This window comes from Drosophila erecta, unplaced genomic scaffold (assembly GCF_003286155.1).
Source record: "Drosophila erecta strain 14021-0224.00,06,07 unplaced genomic scaffold, DereRS2 tig00000126-arrow-pilon, whole genome shotgun sequence".
Lineage (NCBI taxonomy): Eukaryota > Metazoa > Arthropoda > Insecta > Diptera > Drosophilidae > Drosophila > Drosophila erecta.
The window spans coordinates 11,270,454-11,295,615 of record NW_020825209.1 but is presented as its reverse complement, the minus strand read 5'-3'; the positions used below and the strand labels follow the sequence as shown (position 1 = coordinate 11,295,615).

The 25,162-nt window shown below is 43.8% G+C and overlaps 3 protein-coding genes across 4 annotated transcripts in view; 1 reads left to right on the top strand and 2 right to left on the bottom strand.

The window, feature by feature from the left end:
* Window positions 1–20,486, bottom strand: part of LOC6551074 (integrin alpha-PS1) — a 43,883-nt gene extending 23,397 nt beyond the window's left edge. For both annotated transcript variants that reach the window (XM_026981658.1, XM_026981659.1), the window contains exon 1: window positions 19,844–20,486. In XM_026981658.1, coding sequence (XP_026837459.1) covers window positions 19,844–20,028 — 185 coding nt within the window. In that variant the 5' untranslated portion in view covers window positions 20,029–20,486. The remainder of the gene's footprint in view (window positions 1–19,843) is intronic.
* On the bottom strand, window positions 16,490–21,143 carry LOC26526881. The gene is made up of 2 exons (XM_026981660.1): window positions 20,922–21,143; window positions 16,490–17,354 (listed from the first exon to the last, which is right to left on the bottom strand). Exon 2 carries the CDS (start codon window positions 17,285–17,287, stop codon window positions 16,691–16,693), a length of 597 nt encoding a protein of 198 aa, XP_026837461.1. The 5' UTR covers window positions 17,288–17,354; window positions 20,922–21,143; the 3' UTR covers window positions 16,490–16,690.
* A 306-nt stretch (window positions 21,144–21,449) lies between these two features.
* On the top strand, window positions 21,450–25,052 carry LOC6551073 (vesicle-fusing ATPase 1). The gene is made up of 7 exons (XM_001978258.3): window positions 21,450–21,478; window positions 21,539–21,825; window positions 21,911–21,999; window positions 22,072–22,290; window positions 22,360–23,988; window positions 24,050–24,208; window positions 24,268–25,052. Exons 2-7 carry the CDS (start codon window positions 21,817–21,819, stop codon window positions 24,398–24,400), a joined length of 2,238 nt encoding a protein of 745 aa, XP_001978294.1. The 5' UTR covers window positions 21,450–21,478; window positions 21,539–21,816; the 3' UTR covers window positions 24,401–25,052.
* The last annotated feature ends 110 nt before the right edge of the window (window positions 25,053–25,162 follow it).

Genomic DNA, 25,162 nt, shown 5'->3' with positions numbered 1-25,162 from the left:
CCAAAAGCACCACCACCCGCACTCGAAAAATATATGTCGTCAAATGTCCACGTTTCTGTCAGATTTTCTTTGTTTCCTTGTGCCCCCTGTGCGTATTTTGTGTGGTCCTGATTGACATTTAAATGCAAACTGTCAGTGGAGTCTGGTATTCATTCTGACATTCGTTTTCGGGTTGCTTTCCGTGCACCGCATTGTTGTTGAGCTCACAATGAGATATTCCAACATGTTGTGGCTTAATTAATCACAGCTGCAGCTAATGGGTTAAGCAGTACATACCTGGAAAAAAGAGGGAAAAAGGTTCAATTAATATTTCGCTTTGGCATGTAGAACTATACAGTGAATGCAAATCTTAACCCATTCGCAGCCCCATCTGCGCATTTTCCAGCTAATTTAAAATCAAATTGAAATGGTTTGCCGTCGCTTTTTTAGGAAAGTCAGAAACCTGAGAGTGTTGACTACTTGGTCGCATCGCAGCTCGTTGCAGAAGTTGCATGCCACTGATGCACGCCCCGCGATTTGCCAGTTTTGGCTTTATTTTTCCAGAGCGGCAATAAAATGGCCGTTTAGCTTGAGCTTGGCACCCACGCTTTTGATTTTGCCATTGCATCTGGTGCCCACGCAGTCGATTAGGGCGTATAAGCAATATTTATTTATAGCATTTTTATATTTGCAGCGTAACGCCCACTAGAAAACGCCGCCTGTCAATTAGCAGCGGATAAAACAGAAAAACCCTTTGCAGATCTGTGGTGGAAACCACTGCAGCTCCCTGGGGATGGCTTACACATATCGCTGACAGCCCTTATCATGCAAATTGTGTGTGGCTGACTCATGGACATACAAGTAAATATGCATAATTGCCATTAACAGTTGCCTGCTATTCCTGGAAAAGAACCCGCTTTGATTAATTATTATATTCATTTTTATTTCCGTTTGTTATTATTTTTTTAATGATATATCGCGATAAAGATTGTGCAGAAAAATAGGGGAGTAATACAATATTCATTGGGTTTTTATTGGGTAATATTCGAACAGATTTGCTCCTTTTTTGGAACCAGCTATAGTTGATATTTTGCCTATAATTCGGCTGGTAGGACCAACAGTGGACGTCGACTCGTAGGACCAATTGTCGACTGGCAGGTCCACCAAAGTGCATGGAGCATCCCCATAGAGCCAGCGATTCCTATGCACATAACACAGCAAACCTCTTCCCATTCCCACCACGTAAGCCCCTTTGCTCCTTTTTGCCAACGGAGTCGTCATGCATTGCCATTTTTGGTATTTTCAGCCAATTAGCGGCGCAAAGGCTTCAAATGTTAAGTAAAAGCGAAACGGTCCAGCGAAACGTGGCCAAGAGCTTCTCGGCCAACACAGCCCATCGGATCGGAGCCAACTGGCCGAGCAACTTGCATTTTTAATGGTGCTGCCACAGGCGGCGGCCAAGGAGATTCCAAGGGGATTTCGGGGGGTTACGACGGGGGGCGATGGGGGGCGATGGCCAGCAGATGCTTAGCTGAATTTCGGTCGCTGGAGATGGTACAAAACTCGTGACACGATCTCAATATTTTCAGCTCTCGAGCGTTATATTAGTTTTAATTGTATAAACCCGGAGTCTGTGGGTGATATCTGAATATCAGGCTTGGTGCTAAGCTTTGCATATAATAATTCATGGCTTGATATTAAACCAAACAATAAAATGGACTTTTATGAGATATATTAGTAATGCAAACATGAATGGAATGTTCTGTTTGCGGACACTTACTCACGCACGCGGTTATATCACATTTTTCCTGAATTCAGTTAAGATTAAGATAAAGATAAACATAGAGGTAAAATATACGTAAGAAGCAATGATAAGATACGCCAACTTGAAAAGGGATATATTTTTTGTGCAAACATAAATAAACGTATAGATCACGTGCCCATCGCTGAGCTCGTTAGCGAAGTGCAATCAAATGAAATTTATGCGGCGGCCTTAGAGATCCTCCATTTACACAGATACATACATACACTCGTACAGTGCATATCCCTTCGGTTCCTGCGCCCCTGTCGCCCCCCTGTCACTCCTCGTCCCAAATAAGGTCACGCCCGTTTGCAGGACTTTTAATGAAGCCTTAAATGTCATTGATGAAATAACTGCGCAAGCGATCGATCCATTGCGATCCATTGCGATCCGATTCGATTCGATTCGCAGCGATTCGAATGTCGCCGGCTGCTAATTAAAGCTGACCATCTAAGGTTCGAAAACAGCCAGAAAAACAGCGCACGTCCCCCTTTTCCGCCCCTCGCGTAATTGGCCAGATTTTCCTTCGGGCGACAGCGAAAGTGATGACCGCTCAGCCTCCCGGCACACAGAGAGAAAAGTTGTGTGCTCTTGCCTCTTCTTGTAATTATTAGATCTTAGGGTGAGAGGAAGCAATGCAACGAAAACTCCAAAAATTGAGCCAAAAAATATATTTTTCTAAGTCCGCCAAAAGTCCGTAAGCAACAGCCAGTACTTAAGCAAAAAAAAACCAAATTTCTCGCAGTGCACATTTGGCGGGCGTAGTTGGAGTTGCATTTGTGCCTGAGGTCTCGAGTGGTTTTCCATCGATCCATCCATTGGGGGTGGCAGTTGAATGGCTCGCAGTTGGCTAATTGGCTCATTGGCTCATTGGCCTGTGGCTAATGGATGTTGACGCTTCCGTCTGTGTCATAGATTTTCCCCGCCCCCAGTTGGCTTTTCCCCTCGATTGGCCGCAAACAAAGGGAAAATGAAACAGTAGCCTGCAGCGATTTTGGTCAGTTGGTCAGTTGATTTTCGCACAGCTGGCTGCGCAGCCAAAATACAATGCAATACAGATGGAGGGGCGTTGAAAAGGCAAAAGTTAGGGGAATCCAGAACCTCAAGCCAAAAATCCGTCCATTTTCCACTTATCACGCCCGCCAATTCATTTGTGCCTTTTGTGTTTTACGACCTTGAATGCGCCTTTAAGTTTGTCAATAAATTATGAAAGGAATGGCATGCCAGGCGCATGTTGAAATTATTAACAAAAAAAAAGATATACAAAAACTGCTGCAAAAACTGCAAAGGAGCAAAGCAAAGCTATAGAAGGTTGAAGGCCCAAAGGCGAGAAAAAAAACAAGAATGACCAACGAAACTGAAACTGGAAATGAAAAACAGGGCAGATACATAAAAATGAGGATCTGGACCTTTCGAGTGAGAAGAGAAGAAGAAGCGCTTCGCCGAGAGAAAAGGGTTAAGATTGTGGTCTTTACAGAATTTGCAATTATTTCTTTATAGCTTATATGGTTTAGTAACTCTGTAAGCATAACTAAGACCTTTCCCAGACAGAACTTTTGCTCAGAACACCATTATTTTTATCAGCAGGTAAATGGAGCAAGAACTGTCGACTATTTGATACCTATATTATGTGTTATCAAAGATAAGCTTTGATTGACGGTTGGCTGGAGGGGAGTAATAACCACTGGCCATGGAGAGACAAGTCAGCCAGATAAAAAGTCGACCAAACGATGATTCCAGCTGCAGTCGAGGAAAGGAAAACGAGGTGAGAAAATGGCTTGACGCATTTCCGTTTACAGTCAGCTCCAAATCGAATATGTATGTCGAATGGAGACGACACCGAGATGCCGAGATGCCGAGATGCCGAGATACCGAGATACTCATGTTTTTTCAAGGCTAAGCCAGTGAAATGCAGCCAAGCGTCAAAAATCCGTTAGTAAATTAAAAAAAAAAGAGAAAAAGAAAAACAAGATGCACGGTGCTCGGTTTCTATTTGTACTTTCCATTTGTGTGTTGTCAACACGAAGGAAAAATCAGGGGGAAAAAAGAAATGAATAAACGGCAGCAGCGAGTTTGAGGCATTTTAGTTCAAGTGCAAGCTGTCAAGGCGAGCGGCGGAAAATCGCGGGGAAATGGGGGGAGGGTCCAGAGGCGTCTTTCAGGAGGAGGACTAGATGGCTAGCGGGGATTGGGGGCCCAAAGCGAGCCGTTCAAGTGGTCGGCATCCATCCAATAAAGCAAAATGCTTGCGCAAGTCGCTCTGCAGATCGCCAGACTCAAAACCTCAAGCATCAAGCATCAAGACTCAAAAGTGAAAGAGCGACGGGGAAAATGCGAATGGAGATGGGATGGGATGGGATGGGGATCTGCGGCTTTCGGGGGCAGGAAAGCCTCAAGTGGCCAAACAAATTGAAATTGCGGCACGCAAAAACATCAGCCGGACAAGTACCCAAACCATATTTCCATCTCATTTCGAACTTCATTCAGCTGGGCACTTAAAAAAAACTAAACTAAAAAAAAGTAAATACAGGTTATATAATAAGAGAAGAAATGCAATGCTAAACCAAATAATATGTGTCGAAATGAAATCAGAATCTGTAATAATATTTGCATAGTCCTATCACATCTTGGCATGAGCCTGTTTTTTTTCCGGTGTACGGAGATGGCAGACATGCACTTCGTCATCATCAGCATTCATTAGCGTGAGCGGACAGCCCATCGTGATCTGTGATCTGCGATCTGCGATCCGCAGAAACAGCAGCTGTGGCATCCATTGTGGACAGCCCTTTGCTTTTGGCCCTATTTGCTGGAATACTGAATACCGAGTACTGCATGGGGGATATTGAATACTGGACGCTGGACGCTGGATGCGGGATGATTCGGTACCAGTGCCACTGGTCATGAATGTGGTGGCATTCATGACTTGCAACCGCGAGTCATCTGCAAAGTGTCCCATTCGCGTTTGCCGATTCCGGGAGCCAACTCCGGATCATTTGCCAGCACTTTGCTAATTTCTCCAGTGAAATGGAACTGGAGGGGAACTGGAAACTGGGGAACTGCAGGAGGTGGTGACCCCGACGTCCGTGACTGAAACTGTGGCCAAGTGATTAGCGTGCTGTGAATTACAGAGGTTGTGATTGGAAAGCGGGGAAACGCAAGCTGGATAACTGGGAACTAAAAACTGAGAGAAAAGAGGGGCTACTTGGAATGTGGTGAATGTGAGAGGAAGCCGCTGATGGGCGGAGAGGGATTTAAATGGGGCCAGGAAATTGAAACAAGTACTAGCATTTCAAGCAGGTGAAAGCAAAATTCATGTCCAATATACATATATAAAAGAAAAGAAAAAAAAAACCATGAAAAAAGATAAACAATTAAGCATAGACACAGAATTAGAAATTAATGAGCCAGAGCAATTACTGATATCATCAGAATTCTCGAATGACTGCGTTTCATTTCTGGAAGTCGTAAAACAGGCGAGTAAAGTTATTCAGAATTGCGATTGCGTCCAGAGGATGATCCGTGGTGATTAAGAGCAAATATCTAGAAAAGAATTAATCAGCGCCGGAATAAAACATATATACTCGTATCTACATGAACGTATATGCCATGCTGAAGTGCAGGGAGCACATCGAAGAGGTTTTTCTGGTCCCCACTTAAGCTCCCCGATCTCCAACTGCAATCCAATCGGCTCCCTCGAGAGAGAACCCTGTAGACGGGTTTTGAGCTCTGTATTCTGGGTTCCGGGCGCAGCCCTGGCGAACATGTAAATGCAGTTTTGGCCATCAGTTGGGCTTGCTTCAGCTAAGTGCACACAGAAAAACGGGGAGTGCTGCGTGCGCCTGCAAAGTTAATTAATGTGCTCGGCTAATCTCACGTCTTTGCGCATCAGTAAATAAATAATGAATATATGTGGTGAATAAAAAGCCTTTTTTCGATGCATATTCATGTTGTTATGATGTGGGGCTGGATTATTTTGTTCAGTGCTCTTGAGTACCCGTACTGGCCACAACAATGACAAATTCCAGGGCAAGGTGCCGCAATTGCTGCGAATTCCGGGAACTGGATGGGTGGCTCTCGTCCCGAGGCGATGGCGATGGCGATGGCTAGGGCATTTATGCAGATGAGTCGGCTTTGTGATTATCTTAGCCGAGATGGCAGTGGACCAGTCGCGTCCTTCAAGCCGATTCGATGCGAGCCTCTTAATAAATTGATCACAACAAATTGCTGACAGCTGATGTGCCGCGCCCGACTGCAAAAGTTGCTGCGGCAGTTGCTGCGGCAGTTGCCGCTGCAGTTGCATTTTCGCAGCGGCAACAAGTTCTCAATCAAGGCGGCAGTGCAACAGGTGCTGGCTAAATGACAGACAATTGCTTTTAGCCAGGGCCACTTTGGCGAGCGGCGGGTTCACTGCGGTTCAAAAACGATGGCAATTTGGTTGGAATTTCTCGTGTGGCTGCCACAAATTGCTGCCATTGCCGCATGGCAGCCACATGCAAATGGATCTGTGGGTCTCTGCTGCTTCGGGTTTCCAGGGCTGCGACTTAGGGATCTCGATCGGGATTTTGTGCCTGCGGCTTTAGCAATCAACGTCAGCGTCAACGAAGCGTTGAAAATGCCAATGAAACGGAAGCCGCAGCCGCCACATGCACACATGCATACGAGTACGAGTATATTGCAACTGCATCAGCAGCATCAGCAGCAACATCAGCAGCTGCCACAATTTAATGAAAATGAAAATAAAAAAAAAAAACAGCTAAAATTCACGTAGGTAGCAGCTCGGCAGCTTGCTGCAAACAAGTTCTGTGCGCCAAATAACAAATAAGCTTTAATAACATTTATCCTGTACCACCGGGCGTATGCGTAATGCGAAAATTGTTTGCCACGGCACATGAATGGGGCGCGATATTAATTGCTTTTTGCTCGGCTTTCTGTTTCTGTTTCTTATCAGCAGGGTGTCCGTGTGGGTGGTGGCCAGTAATTGGGTCGTGCCAAGTGCCACGCCCACCCGCTGCCAGCGCCCTAATTGCCTAACGAATGAATCAGCCCGCTAAAAAAGTTAGATATACTTGTGTGTTAAGAGAAGAGGCAGGAAAAAGCCAACCATCTATTTAAATAATTCTTTGCCAGCCAAGTCAACGAATGAAGTTATTTGTTATCAAGCCCCAACTACAATCCATAATTTAATTGTGGTCACGCAGATTCACTTGAAGACCTTAAATAGCAACTGGTCCACAAATCCAGTCATTTGGTTCGCTTTCTCTGGTTGCTGAAAACTACCGAATTAGCGGAATTAGCCACATCTAAATTGGATCACCATTGCCGAATTGCGAATGGTGCAGATCGTGTTTACGGCCCATTAAAGAAGTGATCGCAAATTGGGAGTTCGCCTGGGAAAGGCAGTTCAAGAAGAAAAGATACGGCAAACAGACCATAACTCTTGATGACTTTTCGCCATATTACCCATGTTTCATTAGCGAAACGGGAAACCGTTTAGTGGCAACAATGCTGGCCGTCCAATTTGTGCCCAATTAATTGGCCGCATAGAAACGATCTGTGAGTTTGTGACATAATTTACCTAATGGTTGCGATATGCTTGAATGCGTTTTTCCAACGTTTTGCGTGCGATTCGCGCACTCGGCAATTAATTATCTGTGAGATTTTCCATTTTCCCAAGCGGAAGCGACCGAAAACGGGGTAAATGTGTGTGCGTGAGTGATCGGCGGGAAAAGCGGTACAAAGGGGGATAAATCGGTGACTTTCACTGCACAAGAAACGAAAGCAGCAAATGCTACCCACGCCTGAAGAGCCGAGAAAAGCCGACGAAATCATAAAACGAAACGTGATTTGCTTTTTAATTACGGGCCACACGAAACTATATAAAAATTAAAATGAGCCAGCGAATGCTAGGGAATGAAAGAGAAAGACGCTTTTCCGCCAGAATGATTTTCCAGCATCGGTTTACTAAACCCAGAAAAAAAACCAAAAAAAAAACCTAAAAAATATTCCGAAAAAGTTGACGATGTCTGGCGTCAACGGTTCGTTAATTTGATGGCTCCAGAATCCAGAATAATTTGGTTATACCAAAATATGGTAAACATCATGTGGATGATGAAAGTATGATTAAAGTTTATATGGGTTTCGCCTGGCATTTTGATGGCTCACAAAGGGCACATATATGTTACATTTCAAATTTAATAATTGATTTTTTTTAATTTTATACATACAAGCCGAGTTAAAATTCCAAGACATATGTGTCATTTGTGATAATTTCATGTGGATAATGACAGTATTATTAAAGTTTGCATGTGTTTCACCAGGCATTTTGATGGCTCACAAAGATCTTAATATCTGTTAAATTTAAAAATAAAAAAAAAGATTTTTCTTAAATTTTATACATACAAGACGAGTTCAAATTCCAAGACATGTGTGTCATTTGTGATATGGATATATGTGATGTGGATATTATTAAAATGTATATGGGTATCACAAGGCATTTTGATGGCTCACAAAGGTCAGATATATGTTATATTTTAAATTTAATAAATGATTTTTTTTAATTTTATACATACAAGATGAGTTAAAATTCCAAGACATGTGTGTCATTTGTGATAATTTCATGTGGATAATATTAAAATGTATATGGGTTTTACCACGCATTTTGATGGCTCACAAAGACCTTAATATCTGTTAAATTTAAAAATAAAAAAAAAAGATTTTTCTTAAATTTTATACAAACAAGATGAGTTAAAATTCCAAGACATGTGTGTCATTTGTGATATGGATATATGTGATGTGGATATTATTAAAATGTATATGGGTATCACAAGGCATTTTGATGGCTCACAAAGGTCAGATATCTGTTATATTTTAAAATTTAAAAAATGATTTTTTTTTAATTTTATACAAACAAGATGAGTTAAAATTCCAAGACATGTGTGTCATTTGTGATAATTTCATGTGGATAATATTAAAATGTATATGGGTTTTACCACGCATTTTGATGGCTCACAAAGACCTTAATATCTGTTAAATTTAAAAATAAAAAAAAAAGATTTTTCTTAAATTTTATACAAACAAGATGAGTTAAAATTCCAAGACATGTGTGTCATTTGTGATAATTTCATGTGGATAATATTAAAATGTATATGGGTTTTACCACGCATTTTAATGGCTCACAAAGAACAAACATCTTAATTTAAAATACATTAAAATGTATTTTTTTAATTATATACATACAATAACAAGTTAATATGTGTCATTTGTGGGGCGTTTCTAGAATCAGGAAATATCAATCAGGGCAATCAATCAGCCGAAAAGCCGCTGACTTTGCCGGAAAACTGTGTGAATGCCTTTGGCTCAATCGCACCTCATTCTGGTTGTAAAGTCTTCTGGCTTTCTGGGTTTCTGGCTATCTGGGTTGCTGGCAGTGACGCCCCCGTGGAAAACGCCCACCCCCCGTTCATTTTTGGGCTCGAAGAAACGCCCTCCGAACAAAAGGGAAAAGGGAACGACTCCAAGTGGAATGGGAACTGAAAACAATAGCATTATCAATTAACCCTTGGGGACTTGAGAGACCCACACAGATACGACAGTTTGGTGCCATGGCTGCTACTCCGCCAGATGATAAACTTACCTGGAAAGCAAATAAGCCATGGAAAATAAAAGGAGACGGAAAACGCCGTAAAAAAAGCAGGTCTATGGACTGCAGTAATACAACTCATAAAGTGCAGCCCAAGTGCATTAAACACGGCGACAACAACGAAACGGGTTGGAGTTGGTCTTCTCTGCAGAAGGGGTATTGTGAAATTTCAAAGTAGTTTGACTTAGTTGCGAGTAAAGTGTGTCGGGTTATAAAAACGAAAACTATGAACTATTATTAGTGGATAGATTTACCTAAAAGTACAGACTGCTATATCTTACTGTATATTATATGTATCAAATAGTAAATTATTTTATTGTATGCCTTGTGAGAGTATTCAACCATGTCTCTTTTCCAATAGTTGTTGTTGTCTTTTGGTAAAAGTGCCGCACTGCAAGCTTGTCAACATCAATGTGTATCTGTGTGTTCGTTTATTCTTATCAAGAGTTGTGTCGCCATCGCAGTTTTCGATTTTTGCGCCCACACGCAGTCGAAGAAGTTGAAGTTGATGTTGAAGTTGAAGTTGCAGTTGGAGCTGTTGCCCCAAGGCGGCGCAACAGTCTGGGCCTATTAGTCTGGGTGTTGCGCTCCAAAGTTGCAGCTGGGCTTACAGCACCGACCAAAAAACTGAAACCCAACTCACAGGCGACGTCGCGAAGTCGAAGTCCAAGTCGAAGTTGAAGTCAAAATTCGTCAAGCAAACATGGCACCGATACACCCACGTGGCCATAGCTTTTCGAAGGCGGGTGGGCGTGGCAAGTCGGGTGGCGGCAGGATTTACATGCAGCAGCACAAAATATGGGGCACAATAATGAAAAATCCCTATCATGGCGAACCAATGTGAGCATCTAATAAAGCTAAAGTACCAGTACGAAATAGAATTTAATGAAGTATTCATAGGCCTTATGCCCGTTTTCTCTCTCTGTAACAGAAAAAGGGGCCGGCAAACAAAGACGTCCCAAAAGTGGGCGACAGGGGGCGTGACAAGCGTTTGTTGAACTTTTCGGTGTGAAGAGAAGTGGAGGGAAAAGAGCAAAGAGCGGGAAAACGCTCAACTGAGGAAATCTAATCAATCCTCAGACCATGTGTGTGTGTATAGGTGTGTGTCTGTGGGCAGCCCCGCCACGCCACGCCCCTCCCGACCGCCGCCCCTTTTCGCAGCTGATGAACTGCCAACATCTGCGGCAGGCAGCCGCAAACTAAGTAAAACAAAATAAATAATCATAATAAATAAACGAGCCACGAAAAACTCGCAGCAGCATGTGAAAAAGAAGCGGCGAAGAGATGGGCCGCAGATCGGGAAAATGAGGAAAATCCAAGAGGAAATCAGGGCTGAGTGGGGCGGCGGATGGAGGAAAACTCCGAGGCAGTTGCAACCAAATTGCGCGAAGCCAAACGCCTCGAAATGCCAAGAGCAAACCGCTCGCAATCAAGGCAGCAAAATGCATGGTCCAAACAAAAAAGAAAAAATAAATCGGAAAAGTAAAAAGCCCATGGAAAACTATGGAAAAATGTGGAAAGACGCGAGGAACTCAAACAGTTCATGGGAATGACACCAAGCAGATTAGAACTGTACAAATGATCGATTCTTGGTGTCAAGTCTGAAATCTTTGGGGTGCATAAATAGAATTATTTCAAAATAGCATTATCTTTGCGATTCACGAGCAAATGAAGATCATTAAGCGGCAAATGCCAACCACTTTGAGTGGCTGAAACGTTTAAGCTGATCAAATAATGCCAATGGTGACCCCGTTTCGCAGCGAAAGAAGGTTACCGCTCTCGTGTAGAGTTGCCATAACACCAGAAGTGATCAATTTCGTTTGGGGTTTTTTCATCTCCCCAAAGGCTCGATACGATCTTCATTTGGTTCACCCCGAATGGCCCAAAATGTTTAACAAACTGCCAGCCAAAATCGTTACAACCAAATACCGGAAAAAAAAAAAAACAGAAAAACACAGGAAAAAACGGAGAAAAACAAAACCGATCGCCAGGCGATCTCTCAGCACGCAAAGACCCCCCGAAAAAAGCAGCAAAACAGTAAAAAAAAAAATTGGAGTTGGAGTTGGGAAAAAGAAACCGAACGGCGTCAGTTTTCATTAGAAACAAGCAACAGCAAGCAACACGATCGCAGATCCGCCAAGAGAAGTGGGAAGAAGCCACTTGGACCGGATTGAGGTGGACGGGAAGGTTAACAGGGGCGCAGTGCCGCAGAGGAGGGGCTCTATGTGGCGGAGATGGAGAGCGATCCCAACAAAGTCTCAGCTTACTGCCAATGCACCGCAAAAAAAGCGTAGTACACGGAATTCGCCAGGGGTTTGGAGGCTAGTGTTCATTGGCTGGCTAAAAACAGGGTTGTATATTACTAATAGTGCGCAGTAATAGCGCTAAACAAGTTAAACAATGATAATACCTATTAATCGCAGCTTACACATGGCACATTGCAAAGTGTAGGACATTACTTAGGGGTTTTAACGTACGACCATGCGCTTGTCAATGTAACAACATCCAAATCAAATGCATCGAAGATACCGAAAACATTTTCTCCAGTGTAGCTTGCTGACTGGGGCAGGTACGGTTATTGGCAATGGTTCGATCCATCTGCGGCTTTGTCTGGCCTGCTTTGCCGCGCTATTCCTCTCCTTCTCTCTTTCGCTCTCCCCCTCTCTCTCTCTTTCTTTCTTTCTCTCTCTCCCCCCTTTCTCTTTCCCTCCGGTAACGAGTTTCATTCGCACAATTCTCAGCTCAGCCGCGGGGCAAACAGAAAGCATCGAGGGAGCCGGGGCCAAATAAAAGGGGTAACCACGGTATTTGCTCCATAAATCTCACCCATGTGACTGCGATACCAATGGGGTTAGTGGCATGGCATGGCATGGCATGGGGAATCTGCGTGCGATGATCGGGGGATTGGGATCTGATCTCGGATCTGCGGTTGCCACCTTCGTCTGGCTTTCGCAAACCCCATTTAGCTATGCGAACTCTTAAATTGGCCAGCCAGTTATCAAATTGAACTCATCTTGAGCATTCCGAATATCTAGTATCTAGTATCTTTGTCTTCACTCTTCAAATATATGGTATTATATATAACTTCCCATTTGATCACAGTGTATCCATCGCATTTGCTGGCTACCCAGCACTCTTGGTTATTAGCCAACTTCTGTCGCTCCTTTTTCTGTCGCTTGGACTTCGCTGATCCTCTGCTGAAACCCACTGATCTCTGGCCCATCCTCCGTCATTAGGAGATTGCGGTTGCCCAGCCCAATGGGCAATTTGTCGGAGTTGCAAGCGGTGGCAGAGTGGAAGCGGTTGCCACATTTTCGGAGCTTATTGATTTATCGTTCGCTCAGGGAGACGATTCTTCGGAGATTGCTAGCGTCTTCTGTGCCCAGTTCTTCTGGTGGGCCGATTCTGCCTCCACTTCAAAAGACCTCGAGGCGTGGGCTCTTTGATTTCTATGCGCAAAATCATCGTGAGCGTTTTTCTTATTTTTACTGATTTTTTCTCCCCTTTTTTTGCAACTTCGTGTTTCATTTTTTTCCTTCAGTTAACCCACGCGGCCATTTTTTCCTTTTTTTTTCGATTTTGATTCGGATTTGGGATTTCTTCGCAGCTCTTCAAGCGCGATTCTTCTGTGCGACTGCCATCCAATTGGCAATAAATCAAGAGCCGCCCACGCGCTTTTTTACGTAGCTCCATGGAGTTGTGGCTGTGGCAACACTTTCGGGGCCTCGGGTCTCATTAGCTGCTGGCAGAAATTATGTTGCAAGTCCCTCGGATATTCTCGCAAATGTATCTGCGTATCTGAATATGTGCGCCGTCTTGTATCTCGCCACTCGACAGCTGCCTGCCCAGGCAAAATCGCAATCCCATTCGCAATCCCAGTTCCCAGATCGGTTTTCCGATGCGGATCCAAATCGGCCAGCCTCTTGTTTCCCACACCAAAATAGGCATTTTTTTGTTGTTTTCGTGTGCAGCATTAGGCTTTTCCTCTATTTTCTATAAATACGCATGCCAACTATGCCGCCTTCTGCTCCCCGGAAAATAAATTGAATTTTCACGCATGTTTATGGCCCGCTCAACGTGCCATTGAGCAGGCGGCTACACTTCCACAGTGGGCACTCAGTATGACAAAAATGTTCAGACTTATCTAGGAATTCCCCCAATACAGAAGGGCTCCTAAAGATTGTAATTCCACAAAGGCTGTTTATTAATTAAGATCGCAAATCAAGCATTTCTTACTATAAATGTTCACTGTTGACTCGCTTAGCTAAAATTGACCAAGTGGACTTTTCCCATGGATCTTGGGATCTTGGATCTTGGCTGCCAGAAGTCACACCCCCATCTCCTCATTTTTTTCGCTGGGGCAGCCTTAGAAAAGTCGGCACTTAATGCCCCCAATTGTACACCAGCGGTCATTAAAATAGGAAGCTGGCAAACGAATTTTAAGTACGCCTATTTCAATCTGTGTTTTAATTTTAGTTTGGCATATACATATATAACTTTCTTTACCATTACATTCTTTTGAGTTTGCAATTATGAATCGAGAATCATGTATTTTTGTGACCCCCACTGTGGGTGCCAGTGCGCATATTTATGGCATACACACATGTCTGCCAGCTTACATTGCCTTAGCAAGTGTTTTTTGGCCATTTCCTCGTCGGCTGTTCGTTTGACGCTTTGCGTTTTCGCGTTTTTGGCTTCATTTGTTTACGAGTGGAAAAATAGGAAACTGGAGGGGTGGAGTTGGGGAGGGGGCGGCAGATGAGATATGGAGTTTTGGGTTGGGTTCCTTTATTTTTTGTTGGTGGGCCTGGGCCAACTATTCAACTATTTGGCGGCAGACGCACGCACCAGCAGCGAGTAAAAGAGCAACAATAATAACCATAAACTGTCGACCAGCCCAGTGGATACCCCGCCCCACTGAGCACCACCCAGCCACCCAACCACCCAACCACCACAATTCCCCAACCCCCTTTCTTCCGACTGTTTGGCGTCTGTTGACCTCATTTCGGCGAAAAGTTTTTGAGTTGTTCCTCAGCTTTTTCTCCCCTATATTTTGGCGCAAACAGGGAACACATGTTGGCGGCATAAACACGAGAAGTGAGTTGTTGGAGAAGCAGAAGAAGCGAACCCGCATGAGATACAACATCTACAAGATCCCCCGAATCCCATGGATTAGCAAGCGAAAATCAAGCGAGCAAAAATCGCGCTAAAATTTCATACCGTTTTCTAAGCACTTGAACAAGTTTTCAATATGTAGTATTGATACCTGTTGTAATTATTTTTGTAATTTTTGCAGTTAATTAAACAAAGCCATCTTTAAATACCAATGGTTTGAAGGTGCTAATTAACCAAGCGCCTATATACACTCACTTTATGGGATTGTGAATGCCACAGTAGTAATAAAAACCAACTAATAGCACAGCGGCGTATCTCAATTTGTACAATATAATCGAGGCTGATACGTATACTCGCATGGCTGGTTAAAAACAAAAAACAAATACAAAAAATAAAGATGGGCCGGCGATAAGTGAGTCACTTATTAGCATATGTACCCTTTCCGTTTACTGCACTCTCATTAATGAAAACAAATATGCGACAATCGCAGAGTGCAAACAAAACTGAAAAACAAGGGCGGCCACGAAACGGGTGAATATTCAAGGCCTCCTTGTGCCACATATATCGGTCAGGAAAATAAAAAATGCAATTAAATAAAATGAAATGCAACGATTAGTTGACTTACATTTATTTGCCTTACTGAAAAGTGCAAAGTTTATTAAGTATCCCTGCATTTTTGTACGGGCTATTGATTTTTAGGTGCACTTTCCATACGTGCGATTTCGTTGCTGGAAACTGTTGACTCGGGCTTGTTTATTAACTTATGATAAAAGCAAAATTTTTACCATGTTTCATTGATATTGTGTTATTTGCCTGCCCTACCATATAATGCTCTTATCTAAACAGCGCGGTAATCATGCGAATTTATTCGAACGCATTTATGCTCACGTTCCGTTCAACTGGAGAACAGAGCTCCAGTTTGGGTTCAGTTTGGGTTCGGATCGAGGTTCAGTTGGGGTTCAGTTTGGGTTCAGTTTGGGTTCGGTTCGAGGTTCAGTTGGGGTTCAGTTTGGGTTCAGTTTGGGTCCAGTTTGGGTTCAGTTTGGGTTCAGTTTGGGTTCGGTTCGAGGTTCAGTTGGGGTTCAGTTTGGGTTCAGTTTGGGTTCGGTTCGAGGTTCAGTTGGGGTTCAGTTTGGGTTCAGTTTGGGTTCGGTTCCAGGTTCAGTTGGGGTTCAGTTTGGGTTCAGTTTGGGTTTAGTTTGGGTTCAGTTTGGGTTCAGTTTGGGTTCGGTTCGAGGTTCAGTTGGGGTTCAGTTTGGGTTCAGTTTGGGTTAAGTTTGGGATCAGTTTGGGTCCAGTTGGGGTTCAGTTTGGGTTCAGTTTGGGTTCGGTTCGAGGTTCAGTTGGGGTTCAGTTTGGGCTCAGTTTGGGTTCAGTTTGGGTTCAGTTTGGGTTCAGTTTGGGTTCAGCTTGGGTTCGGTTCGAGGTTCAGGTTCAGCTTGGTCGGTTCCCAGTATTTGGAAAGTGATCTGCACGTCCAGCTGGCGAAAGAGAGGGCACTGCTTGGCCAGAAAGAGACGGGGACACCGACGTTGGCTCCAATGCTCACGGCCATCCACTTTGGACGAACACGGATCGTGCGAGTGAACGTGTAAATGGACTTTTGATTGCAGTCGGCGGCTTTTCATACCCTGAAACCCCACCTCACCTCACCTATCAGGCTTAGCCTTGATCATGGCCTGACAAAATGTGACAAACGCACTCCGCCAACTAATTGGTAATGCAGAGCACTCGCCCGGCAAAGTTACGAGTATACGAGCGAAAGATATACGACTGGAAGGAACACATGTTTAAGCCCGGATTCGGGCACATTGGGAACTCGGAGATCCGCTGGGCTGTGGGAAAGTGTGTCAGCGATTTCAAAGGAAGTAGCTACAAAATCTTTGTGCAAAAGATTGTTTTTTTGCTCTTCATGCTTTTTATTTAATTTTTTTTTTTTTTTTTCGTAGCCCCCCATTGCACTTGATTAATTTTGAGCTGAACTGGAATGTTTAGTGCTAAGGATCAGTATGAATCCAGTGGAATACGATGTCAAAGCAAGCATAATGGCATCTTGGTTACACGATCAACAATATCTATAGAGGCCATATTAACACTTCGTTATCAGGCTGAATATCTGTGCGAGAAATCCGAATGCAATGAGCACTTTGCTGGCCTTAGTGGAAACGCCAAATGCCCAGGGACTTGCTAGCCTCCTCCTTTTCAGCCCTACGCCTGCGGGCATCGTTAGTTTGCGCAATGACGAAGTTGCTCCTCGCCAGGTTGGCATGACGCTCCAGCTGCTCATTGCGTCCGTGGAGTAGATTCTCCGATATCTGGGCCCGCTTATCGGCCTGTTGGGCCTGCACCGATATCTTTCCATAGCCCACGGGTTCGTACACCAGCTCCAATTGATGCAGCAGGCTGCTGAGCTCATAAACGGCCTGCTTCAGTTCGCCCATGGCAGTGCCGTGCATCGAGAATATGGCATCGCGTTTGCCGCCGAGTCCTTTCAGTAGATCCTCCTTGAGGGCATGGGATGTCTCAATGAACTGCTTGCGCCGTGTTATCTGCAGCTTGAGCATTCCGATTAGCAGCGGAGCCTGCTCGAAGGGAGGCAACTCCATGGGGATCACCGTGCGGATAGCACGGAAATTGGGTCGGTAGTATTTGTCCAGGAAGGAGGCAGTCATCCCGTTGCCGCCGTCAACATTCTCCATTGCCCGACTGCGTGTCTGATGTGCGCTTTGTGATCGTCTGGATGCGGAATACATGGTGACTGGTGCGAGGCAGTGGAGCACGGTTTCGGATTTGGGTAATCTCGCCCTGGAAACGATATTGCTGCGGGCGGTGCGAGGCGATGGAAATAGATCGATTAGCTTCTGTTTATGCCAAAATCAGTGATTGTGTGGTGGTGGCTGTAATGGCTGTAATGGAGTAACACCACCCAGTGTAATTACTTTGACCCACTGCCAACTGCAGTTGAGTTGGCCAGCTCTAAAAATGTTGCGAATACAAACTGGCTGGCGTTTAACGGGGGGGAAATGCCAACTGCGGACCACAATGGCATTGATGCACTCAGAAAAATCGTTGAGATCGAAAATAAGTAATGTAATGCTTCGTGATACAAACTTTCAAATACTATTCAGTATAAATACTCATCTTTAACAGAATAGGTGTGCTTTGAAAAATGTAATAAATAAATTTTTAGTTATTAATTGATTTATTTCGCTGTGGACTGGCGCATCCAAGTCGCAGCTTGTATTGATACCAGATTTGTTGTCTGCCCATTTTTATAGCCACTGCCGTCTGGCTCCGTTTTGTCTACCGAGTTTGGCTTGGCCCATGTATGTTTGTACATAGAGAAAATGCGAAAAGGAGTTGGCCAACCTATACTAAGCCGCCAATTCGAGACATTGCAGACACTTGGGCCGACCATCGCTCTGGCATTTAATGGGCACCAAACCCTCGCCAAAAATGCGTTAAGCAAATGTTATAAAAAAAAAGATATCACTGGGTTAAAGAAAACATTTAAACAGGAAGACAAACATTTCGTCTGTTCGTCGACTATCTGTGTTTGCTGTTAGTCATAAAAGGAAAACATTGAATTAGCGATTACCAAGTATTTGCAAAATATGAAAGACCCATTACAGTTTACATTGTCGATGAGTTTTTAAAATTCCCCAGAAGAGTATCATTTGGGAAAAAATAACATCCATAATAATAACATCCGTCGAAAACAAATATTATATATATGCAGGCAAATGCTAATCCTAATGTTTATTTCGATTCGTTACAATCCACTGCGTTTTGGCACATCGTGCGCGAATGCTACAGTCGAGTTTCCCGACTATCAGATACCCGTTACTCAGCTAGTGGAAAATGTCATGGCTGTTTTGGGCGGTTAGAGCGTTAGAGTGGGCGTGGCAATATGCTCGCGCTGCAAGTGCTTCTATAGTTCCTAGATATCGACGTTCATACGGACGTTCATACGGACAGAAGGACGGATGGACGGCCAGATCGCCTCGGCTATTGATCCTGATCCAGAATATATATACTTGATATACTTATAAATGCTTCCTTCTAGCTGTTACATACTTTTCAACGAATCTAGTATACCCTTTTACTCTACGAGTAACCTGTATAAACACAAATCCAAACAAGTTTCGCGCATTAGCAAACATTGAAGGCGCCCGAGCAACAGCAACAAATACACCGATTGCAATGCAAATTATTATTACTATTTGTTGTTGTTCGCGCTGCTGATTAATAACAATCAATGCCAGTCAATTAAGCTGAAATCGATTTGGCGAAAATAAAAACCTGTTTTCGCACCAACGAGAAATTCCCCGCGTGCCGCCAAGAATTTCCGATCACGTCGTTTTACTTATAGAAGACGACTCTTCTCTACCTGATCTTCAGCGATTTGTTTACCCAAACATTTTTCGGCGGAAAAATAGCGTTCGGGCCAACAAGACACTTTTGGTATAAATCGTTTAGAAGCAGAAATGCATAAGCCTAAACTGATTTTACTATTTATTTTAAATTGGCCCTAACCTGCCCCAAACCTAAGATTAGGTGTACTTTTAACCAAAGACACTAGAGTAATAGGATGAGTAACGGCCATACATGGGTTAATTGCTCTCTCCCCGCTCGCGAAAAATTGTGAGAGTAAAACAGTGAGCAAAAAGGTGTGCATGTATGTATGCGTAGATGTGATAGAAGACGATTTTCGCTCCGAAATCAATTTTGAACTTGATTATTTTTTGGCCAATTTCGTTAGAATATGATCGAATAAAATATTATTTAAAAATTATTTTTTATAAATATAACAAAAACATTCAACAAAATAATATTTGCATTTACAATACTAAAAATTGATCATTTACATAAGTATGCATATTTTTTACTTGTATACTAAAAATGTGTACTAATAAATATACTAAATAGTTAAAAAACTTTAAATGCTTCCTGTCCATTTATATTGAATTCTTGAGGCAGGTATTATTATGAACCATTTCTATGATTTAATTAAATAATTTTCATGTTAAGGCAATGCAAAATTAGAGTTTTTACTTGGTGGCAATCGAGTACAAATAATGTAGATTGAAAGTCCATATACTTCTAAGTGAAGGGCATATTTTGTCACACACACAGTGATCGGCTGTCGCTGTATGCGTACAAGAGAGCTGCTTGTTCTAGTGTATTTCTTTTAACCCTATTACTTAACCTAATCGAACTTCAGATAGTTATTATCTTTCGCTAGTTGCGTAACCATCATAAACTCGTACGTTGTGTACTTCGGAGCCGTCAAGATCATGGTCACTTACCAGTGGGTCTTGTTGGGACCATTGGCCTCGCCAATCGTGTGGGTGGCTACGGAGTAGCCGAAGTGGGAGTGTCGATGTCCGTGCTTCACGATCGGCAATCGCTGTTCCAGGTTAAAGGTGTGGCTTATGATAACAAATTGCAGGGATACCAAAATCCCGAGCTTCCGTCTTAGCTCCACCATCATTTGTGTTTGTTATTGTTATTACTTTATAAATATTTGGTAATATTTTCAAATATCTCACCAAAACTATATATTGTCTGCACGTGCGCGGGGCACGGCAAAGTGATTGCTTTTTTAGCCGGGGATCTTTGGCAAACGATAACAAAAAAACATAACAAAAAACAAACACAAGCACACGAAATCCGGCAAAGATCTTTGGATCAACAGGTAGTCCGCGTATTTTCCAGTTTTCCTCGTATATATATTTTAACACACGCACCCACAGCAAAAAAAAACCAAGATTACAATCCAAGGGTAAAAGAATATGGTCAAATACGAACTACACTATACTATTACGTTACCGATTCGGCGGCATTCGCGTATTTCACGTATTCCGATCGAACGTACCGACGAACTCTACACGACGGCGATGTTTTATAGACTGACGACTGAGGGTACCGAAAGGCGGCAATTGAGTCAGACAGACCCAACAATAAGACATCGAACTGCACTGATAAAAAGGTTGCAGCCAAACTTTACTGTTATGCAGCTAAGATTTCAAAAAAGTGCACCTAAATGAGTTTACTTGTTATGCCGTGTGTTTCGAATTTGCCATTTATTGTTCGAACTGGGCAACCCAAAAATTTTGACACTTCAAATTATATGAAATCGTTTTTTGAAAATAATGCTGAATATAGCGTGTTGCAAGCAGTGGTCGGCTCGAACTTGTGAGGCCATCGAACCGCAACTTGCTGTGTAGAGAAGGGCGTGTAGAGAACGCATTTTACGCAGCCAGTTTACACAACAGTTTTAGAGCTAACAGAGTGCACTCGGCTCAACTTGATATGGTACATATATTAACTATGATCTACACCGCTTATTGGAACCTAACCACCGATTGGCGCTTCGTCACTTACCGTCGTATCTGATCAAATGCGTTTGGCTCCTGCAACGGACAGTTACAAAATGTTAAAAAAGTACTTTTCGAGTGAGTTAAAAAAAACTGAATTTTTACAAAATTTTGGAGAGCTCTGAAAATTGTACAACTGATTGTATACTGATCTGAATCACATAATCACTAAATCATATAAAACTAAACTCAATGACTACTTGATGCTCCTATAAATTTACATTTTTTCCCGCTCACTAGGTTTTGGATAAACATAACATTTGTACTATCGTTAAATCGGACGTTATCGATAAGTCGATTATTGTGGAACACGCATTTTCTAGTATATTTGCGGCCGCAATTCAACACCTCTCTTAACGGAAAATCTTAAAAATTAAATGCTTAAATTTGATTAAAAAAAGACTGCCGTGGCAGAATTGATTAATATTTATACGTACATACAGTTTCATATTCCAGAGCTCTTAGGCATCAAGCCAAATCACAAATTCAACTCCTTTTTGTTAATTGTATTAAACATTATTAAAGAACAATTATTCAAATACAAATCTTTACTAAAAATACTTGGTAAGTGTTTTGTAAAAGACGCGTATATTTAAAAAAATCTCAAATGGATGTACCTAAAAGCTTTCCAGCCCTGGATTTTTGCTTAGCACATGCGCCGTTCTAAAGCCCGTCTTCTGCAAAAGTTCAGAAGGATATACAAGGATTACAATTCATGCAATAATCAACAAAATATAGTTATGCTAATTCAGTGACACTGTGAACGAATAGCAAAGGTTAAGTCGCACACTAAGCTGCGTTTTCTGACCATCAAAGAAGCTCCCAAGGATTATTATTATTATCATCGATTTTTGGGACGCTCGTAGCAACCCCTGAAAAAAAATCCACCAGAATATCAAGAAATGGCTTATGTGAGTTGAACTACCAATATTTATTGGTACTGCGACCAATATATGAACAGTGCATAATAATAATTAATAATAATGGTTTCTGTAGCGTCTAAAGGCCACCAAATGTCCCACGGACGAGCTTTCGCTGACCAATCGGGCTATAGTGAATGTGGGTGATTTCCCGGATGAAGTCAAGTAGGTGGTCCTCCCGTGCCTACAAGTCCGGGTAATCTATGTATGTAAATATCTCACTTGCATCGCTTTCAGGTATGCGGACATATCGCCAGCTCCGGGCCAGCACTTCATCTTTGCGCTGGAGAAGACTGTCGAGGTGCCCAGCGGCTATGTGGGCTTCTCCCTGGTCCAACGAAAGTGGGCCATGGTGTCCATTAACCAGGAGCTGGAGGTTCGTCCCTATCGCTTCGATGCCAGCTCGGATGTCATCACCTGTGTGTCCTTCGAGACGGACTTTCTGCAGAAGAAAACGTGAGTGCATATAGTATAATGCGTCAAGGATATTATGCAATATCGATTGTATTCTACCATCCTGTGCAGTGTCTCCCAGGAGCCCTATGACTCCGATCAAATGGCCAAGGAGTTCATCATGCAGTTCGCCGGAATGGCCCTCACCGTCGGCCAATCACTGGTCTTCAATTTCAAGGACAAGAAACTTCTCGGCCTGGCCGTCAAATCCCTGGAGGCCATCGATCCCAAGAGCTTGGGCGAGGGCAAGGAGCCTTCGATGCGTAATGTCCGCTTCGGCCGCATCCTGGGCAACACGGTGGTGCAGTTCGAGAAGGCCGAGAACAGCTCGCTGAATCTGCAGGGCAAGAGCAAGGGCAAGGTGGTGCGCCAGTCCATTATAAATCCGGACTGGGACTTTGGCAAGATGGGCATCGGTGGCCTGGACAAGGAGTTCAATTCGATATTCCGGCGAGCCTTCGCATCCCGTGTCTTCCCACCGGAACTGGTCGAGCAGCTGGGCTGCAAGCACGTCAAGGGCATTCTGCTCTACGGTCCACCGGGTACGGGCAAGACTCTGATGGCTCGCCAAATCGGCACCATGTTGAATGCCCGGGAGCCGAAGATCGTCAACGGTCCGCAGATCCTTGACAAGTACGTGGGCGAATCGGAGGCCAATGTACGGCGGCTGTTCGCCGAAGCGGAGGAGGAGGAGAAGCGCCTGGGTCCCAACAGTGGACTACATATCATTATCTTCGACGAGATCGATGCCATTTGCAAGCAGCGTGGCTCCGTGGCCGGCAATAGTGGTGTCCACGACACCGTCGTCAATCAATTGCTAACCAAAATCGATGGCGTTGATCAGCTGAATAACATTCTCGTTATTGGCATGACCAATCGCAGGGACATGATCGACGAGGCCTTGCTGCGACCCGGTCGCCTCGAGGTCCAAATGGAGATCAGCCTGCCCAACGAGCAGGGTCGCGTCCAGATCCTCAATATCCACACCAAGCGAATGCGCGATTTCAACAAGATTAACGACGATGTGGACAACAAGGAGATTGCCGCGCTCACCAAGAATTTCAGCGGAGCCGAGCTGGAGGGCTTGGTCCGTGCCGCCCAGTCGAGTGCCATGAACCGACTGATCAAGGCCGATGCCAAAGTGACCGTGGATCCCGAGGCCATGGAGAAGTTGAAGGTCAATCGGGATGACTTTCTGCATTCCCTGGAGAACGACATTAAGCCGGCATTCGGTACGGCCCAGGAGATCCTGGACAATATGCTGGCCCGGGGTGTTATCAACTGGGGAACTCCGGTTAGCAATCTCCTCGAGGACGGCATGCTGTATGTGCAGCAGGCCAAGGCTCCAGAGTCTAGCGGCTTGGTTTCCGTACTCGTGGCCGGAGCCCCCAACTCTGGTAAGACGGCACTGGCCGCTCAGCTGGCCAAGATGTCGGATTTCCCGTTCGTGAAGGTCTGCTCGCCGGAGGATATGGTCGGCTACACTGAGTCGGCCAAGTGCCTGCACATCCGCAAGATCTTCGATGACGCGTATCGTTCTACGCTTAGCTGCATTGTGGTTGACAATGTGGAGCGTCTGCTGGACTACGGATCGATTGGACCGCGATATTCCAATATGACGCTACAGGCACTGCTGGTGCTGCTCAAGAAACAGCCGCCCAAGGGCCGCAAACTGCTCATACTGTGCACTTCTAGTAGGAGGTAAATCGAGATCTGGGATTACCCTTTCGATCACCAGTACTGTATCCTATATCTTTTTCAGGGAGGTCCTGGAAGAGATGGAGATGCTGACCGCCTTCACCTCGGTGCTCCACGTTCCCAACTTATCCCAGCCGGAACACGTTCTGGCCGTGCTCGAGCACACGGATATCTTCAGCAAGGGCGAGATTCAGGCGATTGGCAAGAAGATGGCCGGCAAACGGTAAGTTATTGGATTCTAAGAGGAATGCCTTATATTTTATTACACCTCATCTCGTCCAGCGTGTTTATTGGCATCAAGAAGCTCCTGGGTCTCATCGATATGGCAAGGCAGACGGAGCAATCACAGCGGGCCATCAAGTTCCTGTCCAAGATGGAAGAGGAGGGTGGCCTGGACATGGTGGCGCGGCAGTGAGGCATCTGAAACTGGATGTGCCCAAATGCAGTCTCAATTATTAGCTTCTAAGTGCTAAGGCCGGGCTGGATAGCGATGAATCCGTATCCCAAAAACGAATCAGAATCGTTGACTCCATGTACACGTATACACCGCTAAACTTATATTATATAGACAGATATATACAGTTACATATACGATCCAGGCTTCGCGTTGTTTGTTCGATCCCAAAATCCAGATAAAAATCCACATCCCGAAGGAGTTTCCTGTGTTTCTGAGTTCGCCCCCAGAGCTCAATCAAATCAGACAGATATGTGAGACCCGTGACCTGAAGATGATGGCATATATATGGCATAAAACAGCTAAATGGAAAGATACTCAATTACATTTATAAATAACACGCGTAGCTACTATCTCGTTATAGGCATGATAATCTTTCTCGTTACCTTTAATTTTAGGACTTTTGCTTCAGTACATTCCCAACAAAAAATAAACGAATAGCGGGAGAAAACACCAAAGTTTTTGCCTTTGGGCATTGTGAACGTTGTTTATCGGAAACTAACTTATTAAATATTTATTAAATCAAATATTGTTAACCGCCAATGTTACAAATATATCTTAAATAAAATAAAACGATCTCAAATTCCAACTTTAGCTGGCTCGCTTTTACGCTTTCCATTTCATTTAAAAAATATATGTTTTTCAAACTGGTGCTTCTTATGTCTTTCCTTGTTAATGTTTAACACCTGAATACTTATCTGTGGTTGTAAGTAAACAGAATTA

Excerpts from the sequence above, each read along its gene's own strand:
- LOC26526881 (XM_026981660.1), bottom strand. The coding sequence starts at position 17,287 with ATGTATTCCGCATCCAGACGATCACAAAGCGCACATCAGACACGCAGT.
- LOC6551073 (XM_001978258.3), top strand. Across the intron at positions 22,000-22,071 it reads GATTTCCCGGATGAAGTCAA|GTATGCGGACATATCGCCAG; the intron begins GTAGGTGGTCCT and ends CATCGCTTTCAG. Across the intron at positions 23,989-24,049 it reads CTGTGCACTTCTAGTAGGAG|GGAGGTCCTGGAAGAGATGG; the intron begins GTAAATCGAGAT and ends TATCTTTTTCAG.